Source organism: Natrix helvetica (assembly GCF_964273705.1).
Source record: "Natrix helvetica genome assembly, chromosome: 5".
Taxonomy (NCBI): domain Eukaryota; kingdom Metazoa; phylum Chordata; class Lepidosauria; order Squamata; family Natricidae; genus Natrix; species Natrix helvetica.
This window is the reverse complement of record NC_138551.1, coordinates 146,571,915-146,592,307: the sequence shown is the minus strand read 5'-3', so window position 1 is coordinate 146,592,307 and position 20,393 is coordinate 146,571,915. Positions and strand designations below refer to the sequence as shown.

At 43.4% G+C, this 20,393-nt stretch overlaps 1 protein-coding gene across 3 annotated transcripts in view; it reads left to right on the top strand.

The window, feature by feature from the left end:
• The window catches only part of PEX14 (peroxisomal biogenesis factor 14), a 145,874-nt gene that overhangs the window by 738 nt on the left and 124,743 nt on the right, over positions 1–20,393 (top strand). For all 3 annotated transcript variants that reach the window (XM_081955515.1, XM_081955514.1, XM_081955513.1), the window contains 2 exons: positions 1,642–1,790; positions 17,119–17,163. In XM_081955515.1, coding sequence (XP_081811641.1) covers positions 1,755–1,790; positions 17,119–17,163 — 81 coding nt within the window. In that variant the 5' untranslated portion in view covers positions 1,642–1,754. Of the gene's footprint in view, positions 1–1,641; positions 1,791–17,118; positions 17,164–20,393 lie in introns of those variants that run through there.

Below are 20,393 nucleotides of genomic sequence, written 5' to 3'. Positions count from 1 at the left end.
GGGACGAGTTAAGAAATGCGTCAGGATGCGGTACAAATCATGAGATGAGGTTGTGTGATTCCAGCAGCAATTGTGGTTCTGTGCAATGCTGGGTGGCCCCTTTCATTGCCTCCCATCCAGAACATACCATCTTTTTCATCAAACTCCCGGTTTATTGCTTTAAAAAATTCTAATAATAAGGCATTAACATCAAACCACAACTTTTTGCTTTTCCAGAATAGAATAGAATGCAGAACAGAATAGAATGCAGAATGGAAGAGAAAAGAAAATAGAAGAGAATATAGAGAATAGAATAGGACAGAATGCAGAGCAGAATAGAACAGAATAGAAAATAGAAGAGAAGAGAATATAGAGAACAGAATAGAATAGAAAATAGAAGAGAATATAGAGAATAGAATAGAAAATAGAAGAGAATATAGAGAGTAGAATAGAATAGAATATAGAATAGAATAGAATTCAGATTAGAATGGAATAGAATATAATTCAGATTAGAATAGTATAGAATTCAGATTAGAATGGAATAGAATTCAGATTATGATAGACTAGAATAGAATTCAGATTAGAATGGAATAGAATTCAGAATAGAACAGAATTCAGAATAGAATGGAATAGAATGCAGATTAGAATGGAATAGAATAGAAATCAGATTAGAATAAAATAGAATTCAGAATAGAATAGAATAGAATTCGGATTAGAATAGAATAGAATAGAATTCTATCCTCGGAGCAGGCTGAGCAACCTGGGCAGGTGAGGGCGAGGGAGGGAGGGGGCGGATGGAATAGAATTCAGATTATGATAGACTAGAATAGAATTCAGATTAGAATAGAATAGAATATAGAATAGAATGGAATTCAGATTAGAATAGAATATAGAATAGAATTCAGATTAGAATAGAATATAGAATAGAATGGAATTCGGATTAGAATAGAATAGAATATAGAATAGAATAGAATTCGGATTAGAATAGAATAGAATATAGAATAGAATAGAATTCAGATTAGAATAGAATATAGAATAGAATGGAATTCGGATTAGAATAGAATAGAATATAGAATGGAATTCGGATTAGAATAGAATATAAAATAGAATGGAATTCGGATTAGAATAGAATAGAATATAGAATAGAATAGAATTCGGATTAGAATAGAATATAGAATAGAATTCAGATTAGAATAGAATAGAATTCGGATTAGAATAGAATAGAATATAGAATAGAATTCGGATTAGAATAGAATAGAATATAGAATAGAATAGAATTCGGATTAGAATAGAATAGAATTCGGATTAGAACATAACATAACTCTTTTATTGGCCAAGTGTGATTGGGCACACAAGGAGTTTGTCTTTGGCGCAGATGCTCTCGGTGCACATAAGGAAAATAAAAATACATTCATCAAGAATAAAAAGACGCAGCACTTAAGTGATACTAAACAAGCAATCAAAGCGTACTGGGAAACAAACGAAACAACATAAACCGCAAGAAAACAAAATAAAGCAGCAAAATGAGCATCTTATCGATCGAATCGGTAAAACTCCCCAAATCAGAGCGGGTGTTGTTTGTTTGTTTGTTTGTTTTTTGGCACCTCAGATCAGAAATTCAGACTCTTTTCCCCTCCCCCCCAAAAAAACTTTGCAGTCGAGGCCAGCGCTCCTCCCGATCGGGCGCCTCGGGGCTCGATTGCTCCGGCCTGGCCCCGCCGCCTTCCTCGGCCCTCGCTTTGCCAGCGCCGCCGCGATTAGCCGGGTCTGGGAAGATGGCCTCCTCGGAGCAGGCTGAGCAACCTGGGCAGGTGAGGCTGGGCTGGAGGGAGGGAGGGAGGGGGCGGAGACCCCCGAAGGGGGGGCCCTCCTCAACCCCCACCCCGGGCGGTGGAGAGGGGCGCTCGGGGGCTTCGGCCTCGGCTCCTCTGAGCTGCAAAGAGCGGGGAAGCCTTCCCCCCCCCCCCGGCTCCATCAGGGGAAGGGCAGGTAGATGGGGCGCCCTTCGCCCCGTAAGGGAGGGAAGGAGGAGAGGAGAGGAGGGGGTGCCCTTTTCTTTCTAACCCCCTCCTTCCACCCCTCCAAACCCCTCCTCCCTCCAACCCCCCCTCTCCACCCCCTCCTCCCTCCACCCCCTCCTCCCTCCAACCCCCCCTCTCCAACCCCTCCCTCCAAACCCCCCCTCTCCAACCCCTCCCTCCAAACCCCCCTCTCCGCCCCCCTCCCTCCAAACCCTCCTCCCTCCAACCCCCCCTCCCCCCCAAAGGTAGGCTCTTAGGGGGCAAATCCCTAGAAATACCCCGGAAATAGGGGGGAGGAGAGGGTTTTGCTTAATATAATATGACTAATGTAATATAATGTAATATGTAAAACAATATAATATAATGGTTATTATATTTTATTTCTTTCCTAGTGTAATTTGATTGCTTGTTTAATATCCTATGACTATCACTAAATGTTGTGCCTTATGATTCTTGACCAATGTATTCTATTTTCTTTTTCCTTTTTTTATGTACATGGAGAGCCTATGCACCAAAAGACAAATTCCATGTGTGTCCTGTCACACCTGGCCAATAAAGAATTCTATTCTATTATTTATTCTATTCTGTATTCTAATTCTACTCTACTCTATCCTACCCTATCCTACCCTATTCCCTGTTCTATTGTTTCTCTATTCTATTCTCTATTCTACTCTACTCTACCCTTCCTTACCCTACCCTATTCTCTGTTCTATTCTCTATTCTATTCTCTATTCTAATTCTACTTTACCCTACCCTGTTCCTTATTCTATTCTATTCTATTCTATTCTCTATTCTATTCTCTATTCTAATGCTACTCTACTCTACCCTACTCTACCCTATTCCCTGTTCTATTCTATTCTCTATTCTATTCTCTATTCTAATTCTACTCTACTTTACCCTACCCTGTTCCTTATTCTATTCTGTTCTATTCTGTTCTCTATTCTATTCTCTATTCTAATGCTACTCTACTCTACCCTACTCTACCCTATTCCCTGTTCTATTCTATTCTCTATTCTAATTCTACTCTACTCTATCCTTCCCTACCCTACCCTATTCCCTGTTCTATTCTATTCTCTATTCTAATTCTACTCTACTCTACTCTACCCTTCCCTACCCTACCCTACCCTATTCTTTATTCTATTCTCTATTCTAATTCTACTCTACCCTACCCTAACCTATTCCCTGTTCTATTCTATTCTCTATTCTATTCTCTATTCTAATTCTACTCTACTTTACCCTACCCTGTTCCTTATCCTATTCTGTTCTCTATTCTATTCTCTATTTTATTCTCTATTCTAATGCTACTCTACTCTACCCTACCCTACCCTACCTTATTCCCTGTTCTATTCTATTCTCTATTCTAATTCTACTCTACTCTATACTACCCTACCCTATTCCCTGTTCTATTCTATTCTCTATTCTATTCTCTATTCTAATTCTACTCTATTCTAATTCTACTCTATTCTATCCTACCCTACCCTATTCCCTGCTCTATTCTATTCTATTCTCTATTCTAATTCTACTCTACTTTACCCTACCCTGTTCCTTATTCTATTCTCTTCTATTCTCTATTCTAATTCTACTCTACCCTGCCCTATTCCTGATTCTATTCCTTATTCCATTCTATTCTATTCCATTCCTTATTCTAATCTATTCTCTGTTCTGTTCTAATGGGAGGGGAGAAGGAAGGGAACCCTTGTGTCCCACATAAATTAAGTCAGGGAGGTGAGAAATGGGCTCTTCTATCCTCCCTCTCCCTTAAGAAAAAGGCAAGGGGGTATCTCTAAAAAGGGGATGGATGGAGGAGTTGGGGGTTTGCATGTAAATGAAGGCAGGGGATAGGTGAGAAATGGGCTCTTCTATCCTCCCTCTCCCTTAAGAAAAAGGCAAGGGGGTATCTCTAAAAAGGGGATGGATGGAGGAGTTGGGGGTTTGCATGTAAATGAAGGCAGGGGATAGGTGAGAAATGGGCTTTTCTATCCTCCCCTCCCCTCTAGAAAAGACAAGAGAAGGGGGAATCCCTAAAAGGGGGATGGATGGAGGGATTGAGGGGGTTTCATGGTGTGTTTGTGTAGGGGCAAAGGAAAACTTAGCTTCTGCCCCTTTGGAAAGGACCCAGGGTAAGGAGTAAGTCCTATCCTGAAATTAAAGGCAGGAAAGAGGGAAGGGAAATTTTTTTTTCTTCACATGCAGAGCACAGCAATCCAGGGCTGGAAGGGACTTCGGAGGTCATCTAGTTCAACCCCCTGCTCCAGCAGGAGAACTTATATCATCTTGGTTATTTTGGTGCCTCCAACACAGAGGAAAAATTCCCAGAAAAGAGAGGGAGTTTACTAGGCAAGGCTGCCATGCAGAGGAAGGGAGAGATAGTCCTCGACTTATGACAACAATTGAGCCCAAAATTTCTTTCGTTGGGCTTGTGATGGAAGTTGTAGTCCTGCGTTGACAGGGCATTAGGGTGCCAGGCACTATCTGCAAATCTGCAGGGTCCACTTTTCCCCAGGAAGAGGCGTGAGAGGTTTACCTTCCCTTGTCCCCAGCCTGGGAGGTCCAAAATAAGAGGGATAATAAAACATTGGTGAAGAGAAATAAAAAACATGTTTATCTTTATCATACTTAAATTCTTATCCTCCTGAATGGAGTCCTGTTATTTGAACCCAGGCATCCTAATCAACTGATGGACATTTTGGTCAGCCAGTGTGCCTAGAATAGAATAGAATAGAATAGAATAGAATAGAATAGGAAATAGAATAGAATAGAATAAGAAATAGAATAGGAAATAGAATAGAATAAGAAATAGAATAGAATAAGAAATAGAATAGAACAAGGAATAGAATAGAATAAGAAATAGAATAGAATAGGAAATAGAATAGAATAGGAAATAGAATAGAACAAGAAATAGAATAGAATAGAATAAGAAATAGAATAGAATAAGAAATAGAATGGAATAAAAATAGACTAGAATAGAATAAGAAATAGAATAGAATAGGAAATAGAATAGAACAAGGAATAGAATAGAACAAGAAATAGAATAGAATAAGAAATAGAATAGAATAGGAAATAGAATAGAACAAGAAATAGAATAGAATAAGAAATAGAATAGAACAAGGAATAGAATAGAACAAGAAATAGAATAGAATAAGAAATTGAATAGAATAAGAAATTGAATTGAATTGAATTCTTTATTGGCCAAGTGTGATTGGACACAGAAGGAATTTGTCTTTGGTGCATAAGCTCTCAGTGTACATAAAGAAAAAGAAAAATAGAATACATTCATCAAGAATCATAGAATGCAAACTTAGTGATAGTCATAGGTTACTAATAAGCAATCAAATCGTACTAGGAAACAAATAAAACAATAGAAAGTATAAAAATACAGGCAACATGGATATAGCCATAAGTGGGAAGAGATAGATACTAGGAAGGAAGAGAAGAATAATAGCAATACAGTCTTAGTAGATAGTTTGACAGTGTTGAGGGAATGATTTGTTTAGCAGAGTGATGGCATTCGGGAAAAAACTGTCCTTGTGTCTAGTTGTCTTGGTGTGCAGTGCTCCATAGCATCATTTTGAGGGTAGGAGTTGAAACAATTTATGTCCAGGATGTGAGGGGTCTGTAGATATTTTCCTGGCCCTCTTTTTGACTGGTGCAGTGTACAGGTCCTCAATGGGAGAAGGTTGGCAGTAATTGTTTTTTTCTGCAGTTCTGATTGTCCTCTGAAGTCCGTGTCTGTCTTGTTGGGTTGCAGAGCCAAACCAGGCAGTTATGGAGGTACAGAGGACAGACTCCGTAATTTCTCTGTAGAACAGAATCTGCAATTAAGCAATTAAGAATCAATTTTTAATCCCTTTCTAACAGTGAACCATGGATTCATTTTTAAGCTGTTGATGTTGTTAGTTGCAAAATCATATCCAACCCATCGCAACCCCTTGGACAACGTTCCTCCAGGCCTTCCTGTCCTCTGCCATCCTCTGGAGTCCATTTAAGCTCATGCCAACTGCTTCAGTGATTCCATCCAGTCACTTCATTCTCTGTCGTCCCCTTCTTCTTTTGTCCTCAATTGTTCCCAGCATTAGGGTCTGCTCCAGTGAGTCCTTCCTTCTCATTAGGTGGCCAAAGGATTGGAGTTTCCTCTTCAGGATCTGGCCTTCTAAAGAGCAGTCAGGGTTGATCTCCTCTAGGACTGACCGGTTGGATCGCCTTGCAGTCCAAGGGACTCGCAGGAGTCGTCTTCTCCAGCACTGGAGTTCAGAAGCCTCCATTCTTTGGCGCTCCGCCTTCCTTATGGTCCAACCTTCACATCCATCCATTGCAACTGTGAAAACCATCGCCTTGACTATAGGCACTTTTTGCTGGCAGGGTGATGTCTCTGCTTTTTAGTATTCTGTCTAGATTTGCCATCGCTTTCCTCCCTCCCCAGGAATAGCATGTATTAATTTCTTGGCTTGCAGTCCCCATCTGCGGTGATCTTGGAGCCCAAGAAAATGAAATCTGTCGCTGCCTCCATTTCTTCCCCTTCTATTTGCCAGGAATTGAGAGGGCCGGATGCCGTGATCTTATCTTTCTTAATGTTGAGTTTCAAGCCAACTTTTGCACTCTCTCCTCCTTCGCCCGCCTCAAGAAGCTCTTTAGTTCCTCTTCGTTTTCTGCCCTGAGAGTGGCATCATTTGCCTATCTGAGGTTGCTGATATTTCTCCCGGCAATCTCGATTCCAACTTTTGATTCATCTAGCCCCGCCTTCCTCATGATTTGCTCCGCCTACAAGTTAAATAGGCAGGATGACAGTATACAGCCTTGTCGGACTCCTTTCCCAATTGTGAACCAATCCGTGGTTCCGTGTCCAGTTATTAGGCTGTGTGCAACTACCATTGTATCAGGCCTAGCTGTGATGGATGCAGGAGTCTGGTGATTTTCAATTGAAAGCTGATGTATTTAAGAGACTGAATAAGTACCAGAAAATTATTCAGCAAAAAGCCTGTTTTTCTACCCTTGGGTTTTTATATATACTCTGTCCTTGTTTTTTTTTCCTTAATCCATTTCTTTAGACACGTCCATAAACATTTGTCTTTTTCTTACTCCTTCATCTTAACCTGAACTGATTTATATGGCTCAATATTGTCTCATAATAGCCAAATGAAGCTCTAATTGGATGAATCATTTAGGCTTTGTCTCTGAGGAGTCTGGAAGGTTTTTTCCCCCTAAATATCTCTACATTTATGTAAAATTCAATAAAAGTCTTTAAAAGGGGGAAAAAAGAGAGCAATTGTGGTTTCTGAGAAGATAATAGATGAGAACAGCTGAGAACTTCCGGCTCAATACACAAGCTGAAAAGCAAGCAGGAGGCATATTTGTAATCACTGGGCCATCTTTCTTTTATCACAACATAACAGGGATGAAAAATGCTTGGCATTAAAAAAAAATTGGGGGAAAGGGAGGGCTAATTTTTCTATGGAAATAGAATAGAATATAGAATAACAGAGTTGGAAGGGACCTTGGAGGTCTTCTAGTCCAACCCCCTGCCTAGGCAGGAAACCCTACAACACTTCAGTCGAATAGTTATCCAACATCTTCTTAAAGACTTCCAGTGTTGGGGCATTCACAACTTCTGGAGGCAAGTTGTTCCACTAATTAATTGTTCTCACTGTCAGGGAATTCTTCCTTAGTTCTAAGTTGCTTCTCCCTTTGATTACTTTCCACCCATTGCTTCTTGTCCTGCCTTCAGGTGCTTTGGAGAATAGTTTGACTTCCCTCTTCTTTGTGGCAACCCCTGAGATATTGGAAGACTGCTATCATGTCTCCCCTAGTCCTTCTTTTCATCAAACTAGACCTACCCAGTTCCTGCAACCATTCTTCATATGTTTTAGTCTCCAATCCCCTAATCCTCTTTGTTGCTCTTCTCTGCACTCTTCCTAGAGTCTCCACATCTTTTTTACAAAACTGAATGCAGTATTCCAAGTGTGGCCTTACCAAGGCTTAATAAAGTGGTATTAACACTTCACGTGATCTTGATTCTATCCCTCTGTTGATGCAGCCTAGAACTGGGTTGACTTTTTTTGGCAGCTGCTGCACATGGCTGGCTCATATTTAAATGGTTGTCCACTAGGACTCCAAGATCCCTTTCACAGTTACTACTGTTGAGCAAGGTGATACACCAGACCAGGTGATACACCAGACCAGGCGTCAGGAACCTTCAACACTCCAAAGAGCCACAAAGGTCCTCACCGGAAGCCCCACCGTTCAATTCTGGAGCCGACCGGAAGTCTGGTTCCCCCCACCACCACCATAGAGTCTCCTCCTAGCGCAGCATCCTTTTTCCTCTGCTGACCGGAAGTCTGGTTCCCACCCCACCATAGAGTCTCCTCCTAGTGCTGTGTCCTTTTCCCTCTACCTGTCTTAACCGAAAGCCCTATCCGTTGTGGAGCTGGCTGGCGACAAGGAGCCGCAGCGGAGGGAGGAAAGAGCCACAGGCGGCTCCAGAGCCGCAAGTTGCCCACTCCTGCCCCAGATTGAATGAAACATGTTGCGACCCACTTTCTGAAAATCAATGGGGCAGCAACCTGAACGGAAGGGGCCCCAGGAAGTTTAAAAGGGGTCTCTCCCCCCCCCAAAAGGCTCTTTAACCACCTACAAGTCCAAAGCACCGATTTTGCCCCATTAAACCTCCCCAAATTATACAAAAACGCACACAAAAATGAGTCACACGCATTTGGGGGCTACCAAGAATGTGAATAGGGCACACCTCCCGAACCTCACTTTAGAAAAAAACAGGATATATTTCTGCCAAGAGTTTCTTTTAAGCACCACACCACACCGCCTCCCCCTCCTGTTCTTTCCCCGTTCTTTCTTAATTCACAAACTTCTTGAATGCCGCACAAAGGCAGATACCTGTTTGAATATTAATCAGCAGACAAGCCTTCACCAGGGTCTGTTCCAATTGCCCTTTCATCTTTTTCCACCTGCAGACTGGAGGTCAAACGTTTCTTCGCCTCTACAAATACTAACATATTAATGGGATTTGCGGTGGCGCACGGTTGTTTGTTAGTCTATCAGTTGCACCGTTTTTATTTTTTTAAAAAATGAGTTCAGTTACTAATCTTCCCCACAGCTTTCTACCTCCTCCCCCCACCCCTTTCCAGAGTCAGAAATCTTTCTTTCTCTTTCTTTCTTTCTTTCTTTCTTTCTTTCTTTCTTTCTTTCTTTCTTCCTTCCTTCCTTCCTTCCTTCCTTCCTCCCTCCCTCCCTCCCTCCCTCTCTCTCCCTCCCTCCCTTCCTTCCTCTCTCTCTCTCTCTCTTTCTTTCTTTCTTTCTTTCTTTCTTTCTTTCTTTCTTCCTTCCTTCCTTTTTCTTTCTTCCTTCCTTCCTTCCTTCCTTCCTTCCTTCCTTCCTTCCTTCCTTCCTTCCTTCCTTCCTTCCTTCCTTCCTTCCTTCCTTCCTTCCTTCCTTCCTTTCTTTCTTTCTTTCTTTCTTTCTTTCTTTCTTTCTTTCTTTCTAGGTCCCATTAAGCTTTTCCTGAGCTAATTCTCTTCAAAATAAGTCAGGGTATTCTCAAAAAATAATAATAATTCAGCACTTTTGACTATAGGTTCACAACCTTCCTTTTTATACTTGTGTACATATGCCGTGCCCAAAATCTTGAGCTCTGCTGGGCATTTGCCAGTTCCAAACAAAACAGAATCCTCCCCTCCCAACACACCCCTTGTTGCCAAATTCTAGTCCTCGCTGTTTGTTCTGGACATGTCCCGAACCGAACCAAGGATCAATGAAATGCGACATTGCTTGAACGGAATGAAAAAAAAAGTATGTTCCCCCAAATTTTCCAGTTTCAAGAAAGGGAAAATTGACTTATTTTCTTCCAGACATTGCCACACACCCCACATCTTGGTTAAAATACAGCGAGGCTGGATCTTTGTGTTATCCTCCCTCCCCCCCCCCCCTTTTCCCCTTGCACAGGACTGCAAAATATTGGCTAAGAGTTGTAGTAGAGAGATTCCCCCTCTGGCTTCTCCAACCTTCCCTCCCTACCGAATGCCATGAGATGCCATTGCAAAGGTGGCAATATCCTGCCATGGGGACAAAGAATGATTGGGCCCCAGAAGTAGCCTCCAGAGGTATGCTTTGCAGCATAAGTCAGACTACTGGTGGAAGCAACTCACAACTTACAAAGGATCCTGAACGCAACAGGGCTTCTCTCCGTTGGCGAGATTCAGCCAGAAATCTTGTTTCTCGTTGAGCTTTTTGGAGAAGGAAGGGGGCTTGAGAGTGGATGGTTCTCTTTTGGCAATCTAAGGTTGAACACAAAGAGAGCTGCTGAAGGAAATAGACGGTGGGAGTCAGTCAAAGATGAGCTTAGCTGGAGGGAACAGGAAAGTGTGATGAACTCAGGAGGACCCTATCTTGGCTCTCTATGGTGTGCAGGGAAAAGAGGGGAACGGCTGTTCTTTTAGCTCAGGGGTTCAGCATTCTGTGGCTCTGGAGCCGCATGTGGCTCTGGAGCTGCATATGGCTCTGGAGCCGCATGTGGCTCTGGAGCTGCATATGGCTCAAGCCGCATGTGGCTCTTTCATCCCTCTGCTGCGGCTCCCTGTCGCTCAAAACATGCGTCACAACCGCCAATGTGTGATACTTGCCGGCATGGGATTTGTTGAGCTTTTACACCCACGCACACGCACACACCCACACAATAGGCCAACCATGGATAAATCCAAGGAAAAACAAAGTTTCAGAAGAAAACAGAATGTTTAATTCAACTACATATGCTAGTTCGGTGGCCGCTCAGGAAATAATCAGGCGCAAGAAAAGTTTTGTAGTTCCCGGAGTTTTCTTTTCTGTGGGGAACGGGTCCAAATGGCTCTTTGCGTGTTTAAAGGTTGCCGACCCTGTTTTAGCCTATATCTGTACAATTCCAGTGTTCCTACCTGCCTGACATATTAACATCAACATTGACAGGGGAGTGGGCTCATCTTGCTATATATAAACTCAACATATATTTCTTCTGGAAGAAGACCGCCCCCGTTAATCTTAACGGCGGATCCCCTAAGGGTGTGAAATTACCCCTTCTGACTGCCACAGGATAATAGATAAAAATAATGATAAAGGAAGAGCCAAGTTATAAACCAAACTCGGTGGAGGGAATTTAGCCCAAAGAATTGGGGAGTAGAGCAGTAGCACTCCCCCCATCAACACCGCCCCCCCCAAAAATGCAAAATATCTGCATTTTCCTTGAACTATAAATTTTGGGGTTGAATTCTTTCAGTATTTGGAATGATTTGAAAATCATTGGAGGTGACCAGAGCGGAAAGCGTGTTCTTAACTGGGTTTTTGAAAAGGAGCTATGGCAGGTTTGCATATCTCTCTTTATTCCTCGTACCCCCATCTTGAAATCTTAATAATCCCAAACGGAGGCCTTTTTTTTTTTAACACACCATTTCTTTTTCTTGGGCCTTTTATATTTGGGTGAGGAATTCCTGGAGCTGCAAAATCTAATAGGATGCTGGTGAAAATCTACCGTATTTTGCGGGGTGTAAGACACACCTTCCCCCCCACCCAAAAGAGCGTGGAAATGTTTGTGCATCTTGTACACTGAATACAGCCATTTTTGGCCTCCTGAAGCCCTGCCCCCGCGTCCCATTTTGGTGAAAAATGGACAATTTTCCACAAAAACAGGTGTTTTTGCCTTTTCTCCGCCTTCAGAAGCATTCTGCGGGCTTCAGCAGGGCTGAGGGAAGGCAAAAATGCCCCCGTTTTTGCAAAAAAATGGCCCGTTTTATGCCCGTTTTTCTACATTTAGGCAAGGAAAACGAAATGCACAGGTACAGTATAGGTGTTACCTTGCTCAGTAGTAGTAACTGTGAAAGGGATCTTGGAGTCCTAGTGGACAACCATTTAAATAGGAGCCAGCCGTGTGCAGCAGCTGCCAAAAAAGCCAACCCAGTTCTAGGCTGCATCAACAGAGGGATAGAATCAAGATCACGTGAAGTGTTAATGCCACTTTATAATGGCTTTGTAAGACCACACCTGGAATACGGCATCCAGTTCTGGTCGCCATGATGTAAAAAAGATGTGGAGACTCTGGAAAGAGTGCAGAGAAGAGCAACAAAGAGGATTAGGGGATTGGAGGCTTAGATATATGAAGAACGGTTGCAGGAACTGGGGATGTCTAGTTGAATGAAAAGAAGGACTAGGGGAGACGTGATAGCAGTCTTCCAATATCTCAGGGGTTGCCACAAAGAAGAGGGAGTCAAGCTATTCTCCAAGGCACCTGAGAGTAGAACAAGAAGCAATGGGTGGAAACTAATCAAGGACAGAAGCGACTGAGAAGTGAGGAGAAATTTGCTGACAGAACAATTAACGAGTGGAACAGAAGTTGCCTCCAGAGGTTGTGAATGCCCCAACACTGGAAGTCTTTAAGAAGATGTTGGATAGCCATCTGTCTGAAACGGTATAGGGTTTCCTGCCTAGGCAGGGGGTTGGACTAGAAGACCTCCAAGGTCCCTTCCAACTCTGCTATTGTATTGTATTGTATTGTAAAAATGGGGAGATTTTTGCTTTCCCCCAACCCCCAGAAGTACTCTGCAGGGCTGGGGGAAGGCAAAAGTGCCCCCGTTTCTGTGAAAAATGACCTGCCTTTTGCCCATTTTTCACAAAAACTGAGACATTTTTGCCTTCCCCCAGGAGCACTGTGCAGGCTTCAGCAAGGCTGAGAGAAGGCAACAATGCCCCTGTTTTTTGCGAAAAATGCCCAATTTGTTGCCTATTTTTTGCCCAAATGGGGTCGTTTTTTGCCTCCCCCCAGCCCTGCTGAAGCCTGCAGAGTGCTCCTAGGGACTGGGGAGGACAAAAAAACTTTTTTCCTTACTCAACCTCTTCAAAATCTCGGTGCGTCTTAGAACACCGGTGCTTCTTATAGTCTGAAAAATACGGTAATTCCTCCTTGCATTATAAGGGAGAAAGAGTCAAAACATTAATGAACTTTCTTCCATTCTCTGCATCCTATTCACTGGCTTTTTAATCAGATGGAGCGGAGAAGGAAAGGTCCCCTTCCCAGAAGTCCCCATGCGATGGCAGGGAAAGTACAGGGCTCGCGCAGAGGCTCCGGGAGGGTGTTTTTGGCCTCCGGGGGGGTGGGGGGTGGAGGAGACTGTTTTTGCCCTCCCCAGGCTCCTGGAAAACTTCTGGAACCCGGAGAGGGCGCAAAACGAGGCTACCGGGCCCACTGGAAGTCGGGAAATTGACTCCGGAGGCTTCAATAAGGCCTGGTAGGCCCAAAATGGGCTGCGCAGGGGGGGGTGTCGAGGGTGCATGTGAGGGGGGTGGGGGGCGGGAGATTGAATCATGGGTGTCGGCACACGCACGCTTTTGGCACCCGAGGGAGAAATGGTTTCCCATCGCTGGCCTGGCGGTTGCAACTAGATTCCGTCATTTCCATTTCTGCAAGAAAAAAGGCAAACGTCACGTTTTTTGTTTTTTTTTGGTTACCTTTTTAACAAAAGAAAACAAAGCAAAATTCCCTCCGGCTTGGGGGGAGGAGCCGTTAAATTGCTTCTGTTTGGAAGCCCGAAACGAATGCAACTTCGACTTTTGTATAGATGGCGGTAACGGTACCGCCACGAAAGGTTGCCAGCATTTGTTTCGTAGAAGGCAGGCTGTTGAGCGGCAGAAGCAAAAGCCAGAACTCGGTGTGGATGCCCTTTTAGGGTCCCCCTCTAGCCAACTAGGTGGCACAGCAGCTAAGACCCTGAGCTTGTTGATCAGAAAGGTGGGCCGTTCGAATCCCCAGCGCTGCGTAATGGAGGGAGCTCCCGTGACTTGTCCCAGCTTCTGCCAACCCAGCAGTTCGAAAGCAGCTAAAAAAAATGGTTAGCTAGCAAATGCCAAGTTCAGAAGGGACGCAGTGGCTCAGCGGCTAAGACGCTTGTTGATCAGAAAGGTCAGCCGTTCGGCGGTTCAAATCCCCAGTGCTGCGTAACGGAGGGAGCTCCTGTGACTTGTCCCAGCTTCTGCCAACCCAGCAGTTCAAAAGCATGTAAAAATGCAAGTAGAAAAATAGGAACCACCTTTGGTGGGAAGGGAACAGCGTCCCGTGCGCTTTCGGCGTTGAGTCATGCCGGCCACATGACCCCGGAGACGTCTTCGGGCAGCGCTGGCTCTCCGGCTTTGAAACGGAGATGAGCACGCCCCCCTAGAGTCGGGAACGACGAGCACATATGTGCAAGGGGAAACTTTATCTTTACCTTGACAGTATCCATCAGCAAAACATACTTGTAAACGTCTTCAGGCTTCTGCTTAATTTAACAAGGAAAAAAATGGTGATTTAGATGGGGGTTTTACTTCCACTCTTCTTCCTAAACTGTGTCTTGCACCATGATCAAAAGAGAGAAAGAAATTCCAGAGGTGGAACATGGAGCAGCTGGTCCCTCCTTGGTTCATATATGCTCATCCCGGGATCAGCTTCGCAAGCCCAGGAAAGGATGTAGCGTATTTATGGAGTTGCCAATAAATGTAAGATTTTCCGATTTCCTGCTATCTGGTCTTTTTTAAAATAGAGGTTGAACTTGTGACTCTCTCTGAGGACGGGAAATGCTTTGCTCCTGAGTTACGCTTCCTTTCCACCGGCCCATTTTCCTTCTTCCTCTTCCTCTTTGGGCTCACGGTTTTCTTTCCCCTAAGCAGCTTTTCAGTTTTTCTTTACAACTCCAGTGGTAATAAAGGAGAATATTTGTAGCCCAGGGTTGACAGGAGGGATGCTTTCTTGCTCTTTGAGTTTGCTGGTTTTATTGCAGACGTTTCATGACCCTGAGTAGGTAACATCATCAGTGCAGGAAGGAAGGGAGGGAGGGAGGAAGGAAGGAACTATTTGTAGCTCAGGGTTGACATCCAGGGTCTTTGGTACTCTCTGAGTTTGCTTGTTTTCTTGCAGGCATTTCAATACCCAACTAGGTAACATCATCAGTGCTAGGACCAAAGGGAGTAAGGGGGAGAGAGAGGGAAAGAGAGGAAAGAAAGAAAGAAAAGAAGAAGGAAAGAAAGAAAGAAAGAAAGAGAAAGAAAGAAAGAAAATAGAATATTTGTAGCTCAGGGTTGACATGAGGAGTCCTTGGTGGTCTCTGAGCTTGGTGGTTTTCTTGCAGACGTTTTATTACCCAACTAGGTAACATCATCAGTGCTAGAAGGGAGGAGGAGGAGAACTGTGGGGTCTTTGGTGCTCTCTGTGTTTGCTTGTTTTCTTGCAGGCATTTCATTACCCAACTAGGTAACATCATCAGTGCTAGGACCAAAGGGAAGGGAGGGAGGGAGGAAGGAAGGAAGAAAAGTAGATAGATTGATAGATGATAGATAGATAGATGATAGATAGATAGATGATAGATAGATAGATAGATAGATGATAGATAGATAGATAGACAGATGATAGATAGATGATAGATAGATAGATAGATAGATAGATGATAGATAGATGATAGATAGCTAGATGATAGATAGCTAGATGATAGATAGCTAGATGATAGATAGATAGATAGATAGATAGATAGATAGATAGATAGATGATAGATAGATAGATAGATAGATAGATAGATAGATAGATTAGATAGATAGATGATAGATATAGATAGATAGATAGATAGATAGATAGATAGATAGATAGATGACAGATAGATAGATAGATAGATGATAGATAGATAGATAGATAGATGATAGATAGATAGATAGATAGATAGATAGATGATAGATAGATAGATGATAGATAGATGATAGATAGATAGATAGATAGATAGATAGATAGATAGATAGATAGATAGATGATAGATAGATAGATAGATAGATTAGATAGATAGATGATAGATATAGATAGATAGATAGATAGATAGATAGATAGATAGATAGATAGATGACAGATAGATAGATAGATAGATAGATAGATGATAGATAGATAGATAGATAGATAGATGATAGATAGATAGATAGATAGATGATAGATAGATAGATAGATAGATAGATAGATAGATGATAGATAGATAGATGATAGATAGATAGATAGATAGATAGATGATAGATAGATAGATAGATAGATAGATGATAGATAGATGATAGATAGATGATAGATAGATAGATAGATAGATAGATAGATAGATAGATAGATGATAGATAGATAGATAGATAGATGATAGATAGATGATAGATAGATGATAGATAGATAGATGATAGATAGATAGATAGATGATAGATAGATGATAGATAGATGATAGATAGATAGATAGATGATAGATAGATGATAGATAGATGATAGATAGATAGATAGATAGATGATAGATAGATAGATGATAGATAGATGATAGATAGATAGATAGATAGATAGATGATAGATAGATAGATAGATGATAGATAGATGATAGATAGATGATAGATAGATAGATAGATAGATAGATGATAGATAGATAGATAGATAGATGATAGATAGATGATAGATAGATGATAGATACATAGATAGATACATAGATAGATAGATAGATGATAGATAGATAGATAGATAGATGATAGATAGATAGATGATAGATAGATAGATACATAGATGATAGATAGATGATAGATAGATGATAGATAGATAGATAGATAGATAGATAGATAGATAGATGATAGATAGATAGATAGATAGATAGATAGATGATAGATAGATAGATAGATGATAGATAGATAGATAGATAGATAGATAGATAGATAGATAGATAGATAGATGATAGATAGAAATAAAGAAAAAGAAAGAAAGAAAATAGAATATTTGTAGCTCAGGGTTGACTTGGTTCTCTCTGAGCTTGCTGGTTTTCTTGCAGCCGTTTCATGACCCAAGTAGGAAACATCCTATCGGGCCTGGCAGCTCTCCAAGCCAGAGAAGGTCTGTGGCTGTAAATCCTCCCATGAAAAACTTTGCTGTCTGTGAATGGGCAGAATTCACAGCCAATTAATAAAAGGGCGTTGTTTTTTTTGTCGGGACCGGGAGTTTGCTTCCTGCTCTTGGGAAGCTTCGGTCAGACCATTTATAAGCCTTTCTCCCACCTCTGTGGTCTACGACTGTATGCATGGAGATGACCATTGGATGGCAGTCTAACCTTGCATTTTCTTTGCACAGATCAGCTCCTCTGGAACCGAGAAGGGAGCATCGCGCGAGGCCCTGGTGAGTAGTGCGTGCGGTATAAACCTTACTTAGGCTTAGTCCTTTGCTTTCTCCACCTTCCTTCCAGAGCAGCGGTCACCAACCGGGAGAAAATTGTGGTGGTCCGCAGAAAAATCATTTGCATTTTTTATATTGCGCTAAATCAGGGCTAAATCCTCAAACTACGGCCCCCCGGGACGGATACGTGCAACGAAGGCTTGCGTTGCTGCAGAGAGTCTCTCCCCCACGGAACGCTGTTTCCTTCCCACCAAAGACGGTCCCTATTTTTCTACTTGCATTTTTTGATGTGCTTTCAAACTGCTAGGTTGGCAGAAGCTGGGACAAGTCACGGGAGCTCGCCCCGTTACGCGGCGCTAGGGATTCGAACCGCCGAACTGCCCACCTTTCTGATGGACAAGCTCTGGGTCTTAGCCACTGACCATTTAAAGTTACAAAGATGTGGGAGAAATGGTATTAGGTGGATGGAGGAAAGAAACAAGGATCAATGAAGGAAGACAATAAAGCCCCAAAAATAGTAGTTAAGGAGAATTCACACACACACACACACACACACACACACACACACACACACACACACACACATATTCACCTTTGCATCATTGTTTTTGTGCACTAGGACAGAGGTCCCCGACCTTTCAGACCTCAGGGACTACTAAATTCATAATTTTAAATCCCGCGGACCACTAATATGATCTGCCTAATGACTGGCTGGGTGGGCGTGGCTAGGTGGTCATGTGACTGGGTGGGTGTGGCCAACTCAATGTCACTTACGTCGAGAGGCGCCTTGCCAGCCTCTACTCGCCACTCCTCGCCTGCCCGCCTGCCCGGGGCTCCTTAGGGCCCCAATAGGAAGCAGTTGCTGGAGCTAAGCAGCCCCCAGGAGAAAAGAGTTGGCAAAACAGCTCAGTTCAAATTGGATCTGGCCGAGAAGGAGGCTCAGCGGAAGCGCCTCGCTGAGGACTAGGAGCATAGGCTTTCCAAGCAGAAGGAAAACCTGCGGGAGTGCAAGGCCAGGTACCGGCGCCTGGAGACTCAGCGGGCTGAGATGGCCAGCCAGTTCCAGGCCCTGATGCAGCCCCACTGGAACGAGGCCCTCCGGCTCTTCCCCACCAGCGGCTCTTCCCTCCAGCCTTCGCCCAAAGCCCCCCACCAGGAGGCTGAAGCAGACCCCAAGTCGGAATTTCTGCCCCCTTCTCACCCGCACAAAAAGACCCCAAAGGGGGAGACTCTCTGCAGCAACACAAGCCTTCATTGCACGTATCCGTCCCGGGGGCCGTAGTTTGAGGACCCCTGATTTAGTGCAATATGAAAAATGCAAATAATTTTTCTGCGGACCCCCAAAATGTTCTCACCGACCACCAGTTGGTGCCCGCTGAACCAGGAGCATTTGTTGCAAATTCAATCAGATTTCTTCCACTCATATTCTTTGTTCTACATCTTCCAGCAGTTATCATCTTCTTCTATTTTTGGGGGGGTCAAGTTTATTGCGACGATTATTGAAATAAATGAGCCCTTTTTCTCGCTGACACCAAGACCTGTGCTTTGAACAGAGAAAAATCTTCCAAGGAGCCAAAGCCCAGCGTGCTCTTCCCCCCCCCTCCCGCCCTCTCCTCCTCCTCCTCCCCCCCCTCCCCTGCATCCCTTGCCCCCCCCCCTCCCCACTCGGTGGGCTGACAGAAATTATCTTCTGTTTAATTAACATCATCTCCCCTGCTCTTTATATACTGCCGCGTAATTGCTCAGAGGAAAGAGAAACGCATAGCAGCTATATATCTATATATAGACATAGATATAAAATAAAAATAATTCGTTGGGAAAAGCGGGGAGGGGGGGTGGGAAGGAGCACGCTGCAATGCTAAAACCCTGCCCTGAAATAAAAAAAGCAACCTGATCTCATGGAGGTGAGACCCCGATGCGTACTGGGGCCCAGTTAGAGCCTTTTTTGGGGGGGAAAGCCATGTATCATTCTGCGGAGGGAGACCTCCTTCCTCACTTCTCTTTTAATTAATCTTTCTTTCTTTCTTTTTTCTTTTTGCTTACTCTCCCATCACTTCTTCCTTTTTTTCTGCTTAGGTGTTGCCTTAATCCAATCTTATCAGCAGTGGGCTCTGCAGAGACCTTGAACTAATTGGATCATTTACCTCCCAGTTTGTAGCTTGACTCGCTTGCATGATGCCTGCGTTCTCGCCTGCCCACCGCGGTCCCTGTAGGCCGAGGGCTAATCTTGGAGTTTAGTTTGGATTTCATGACTCTGCAGGCCCAGTTACGGAGCCTTTTTTTTTTGGGGGGGGGGGGTGATCCCAGACTTCTGAATAAATCCCCAAAGTGTCTCTCTTCCAATTTTCATAATCTACACGTAGTCCTCAACTTATGACCACAATGGAGGCCAATGTCTTTGTCGCTGGGCGAAACGTTTGTTAATAGCACTAGCACTCAGGCTTATGTACCACTTCACAGTGCTTTTACAGCCCTCTCTAAGCAGTTTACAGAGTCAGCCTCTTGCCCCAACAATATGGCATTCTAAGCACAAGGAAGGAAGGAAGGAAGGAAGGAAGGAAGGAAGGAAGGAAGGAAGGAAGGAATAGTACCTAAGACTTATATATCGCTTCACAGTGCTTTTACAGCCCTCTCTAAGCGGTTTACAGAGTCAGCCTTTTGCCGCCCAACAATATGGCATTCTAAGCACAAGGAAGGAAGGAAGGAAGGAAGGAAGGAAGGAAGGAAGGAAGGAAGGAAGGAAGGAAGGAAGGAAGGAAGGAAGATAAGAATAGTACCTAAGACTTATATACCAGTTCATAGTGCTTTTACAGCCCTCTCTAAGCGGTTTACAGAGTCAGTCTCTTGCCCCAACCATATGGCATTCTAACCACAAGGAAGGAAGGAAGGAAGGAAGGAAGGAAGGAAGGAAGGAAGGAAGGAAGGAAGGAAGGAAGGAAGGAAGGAAGGAAGGAAGGAAGGAAGGATACCTAAGACTTATACACCGCTTCACAGTGCTTTTACAGCCCTCTCTAAGCGGTTTACAGAGTCAGCCTTTTGCCCCCCAACAATATGGCATTCTAAGCACAAGGAAGGAAGGAAGGAAGGAAGGAAGGAAGGAAGGAAGGAAGGAAGGAAGGAAGGAATAGTACCTAAGACTTATATATCGCTTCACAGTGCTTTTACAGCCCTCTCTAAGCGGTTTACAGAGTCAGCCTTTTGCCCCCCAACAATATGGCATTCTAAGCACAAGG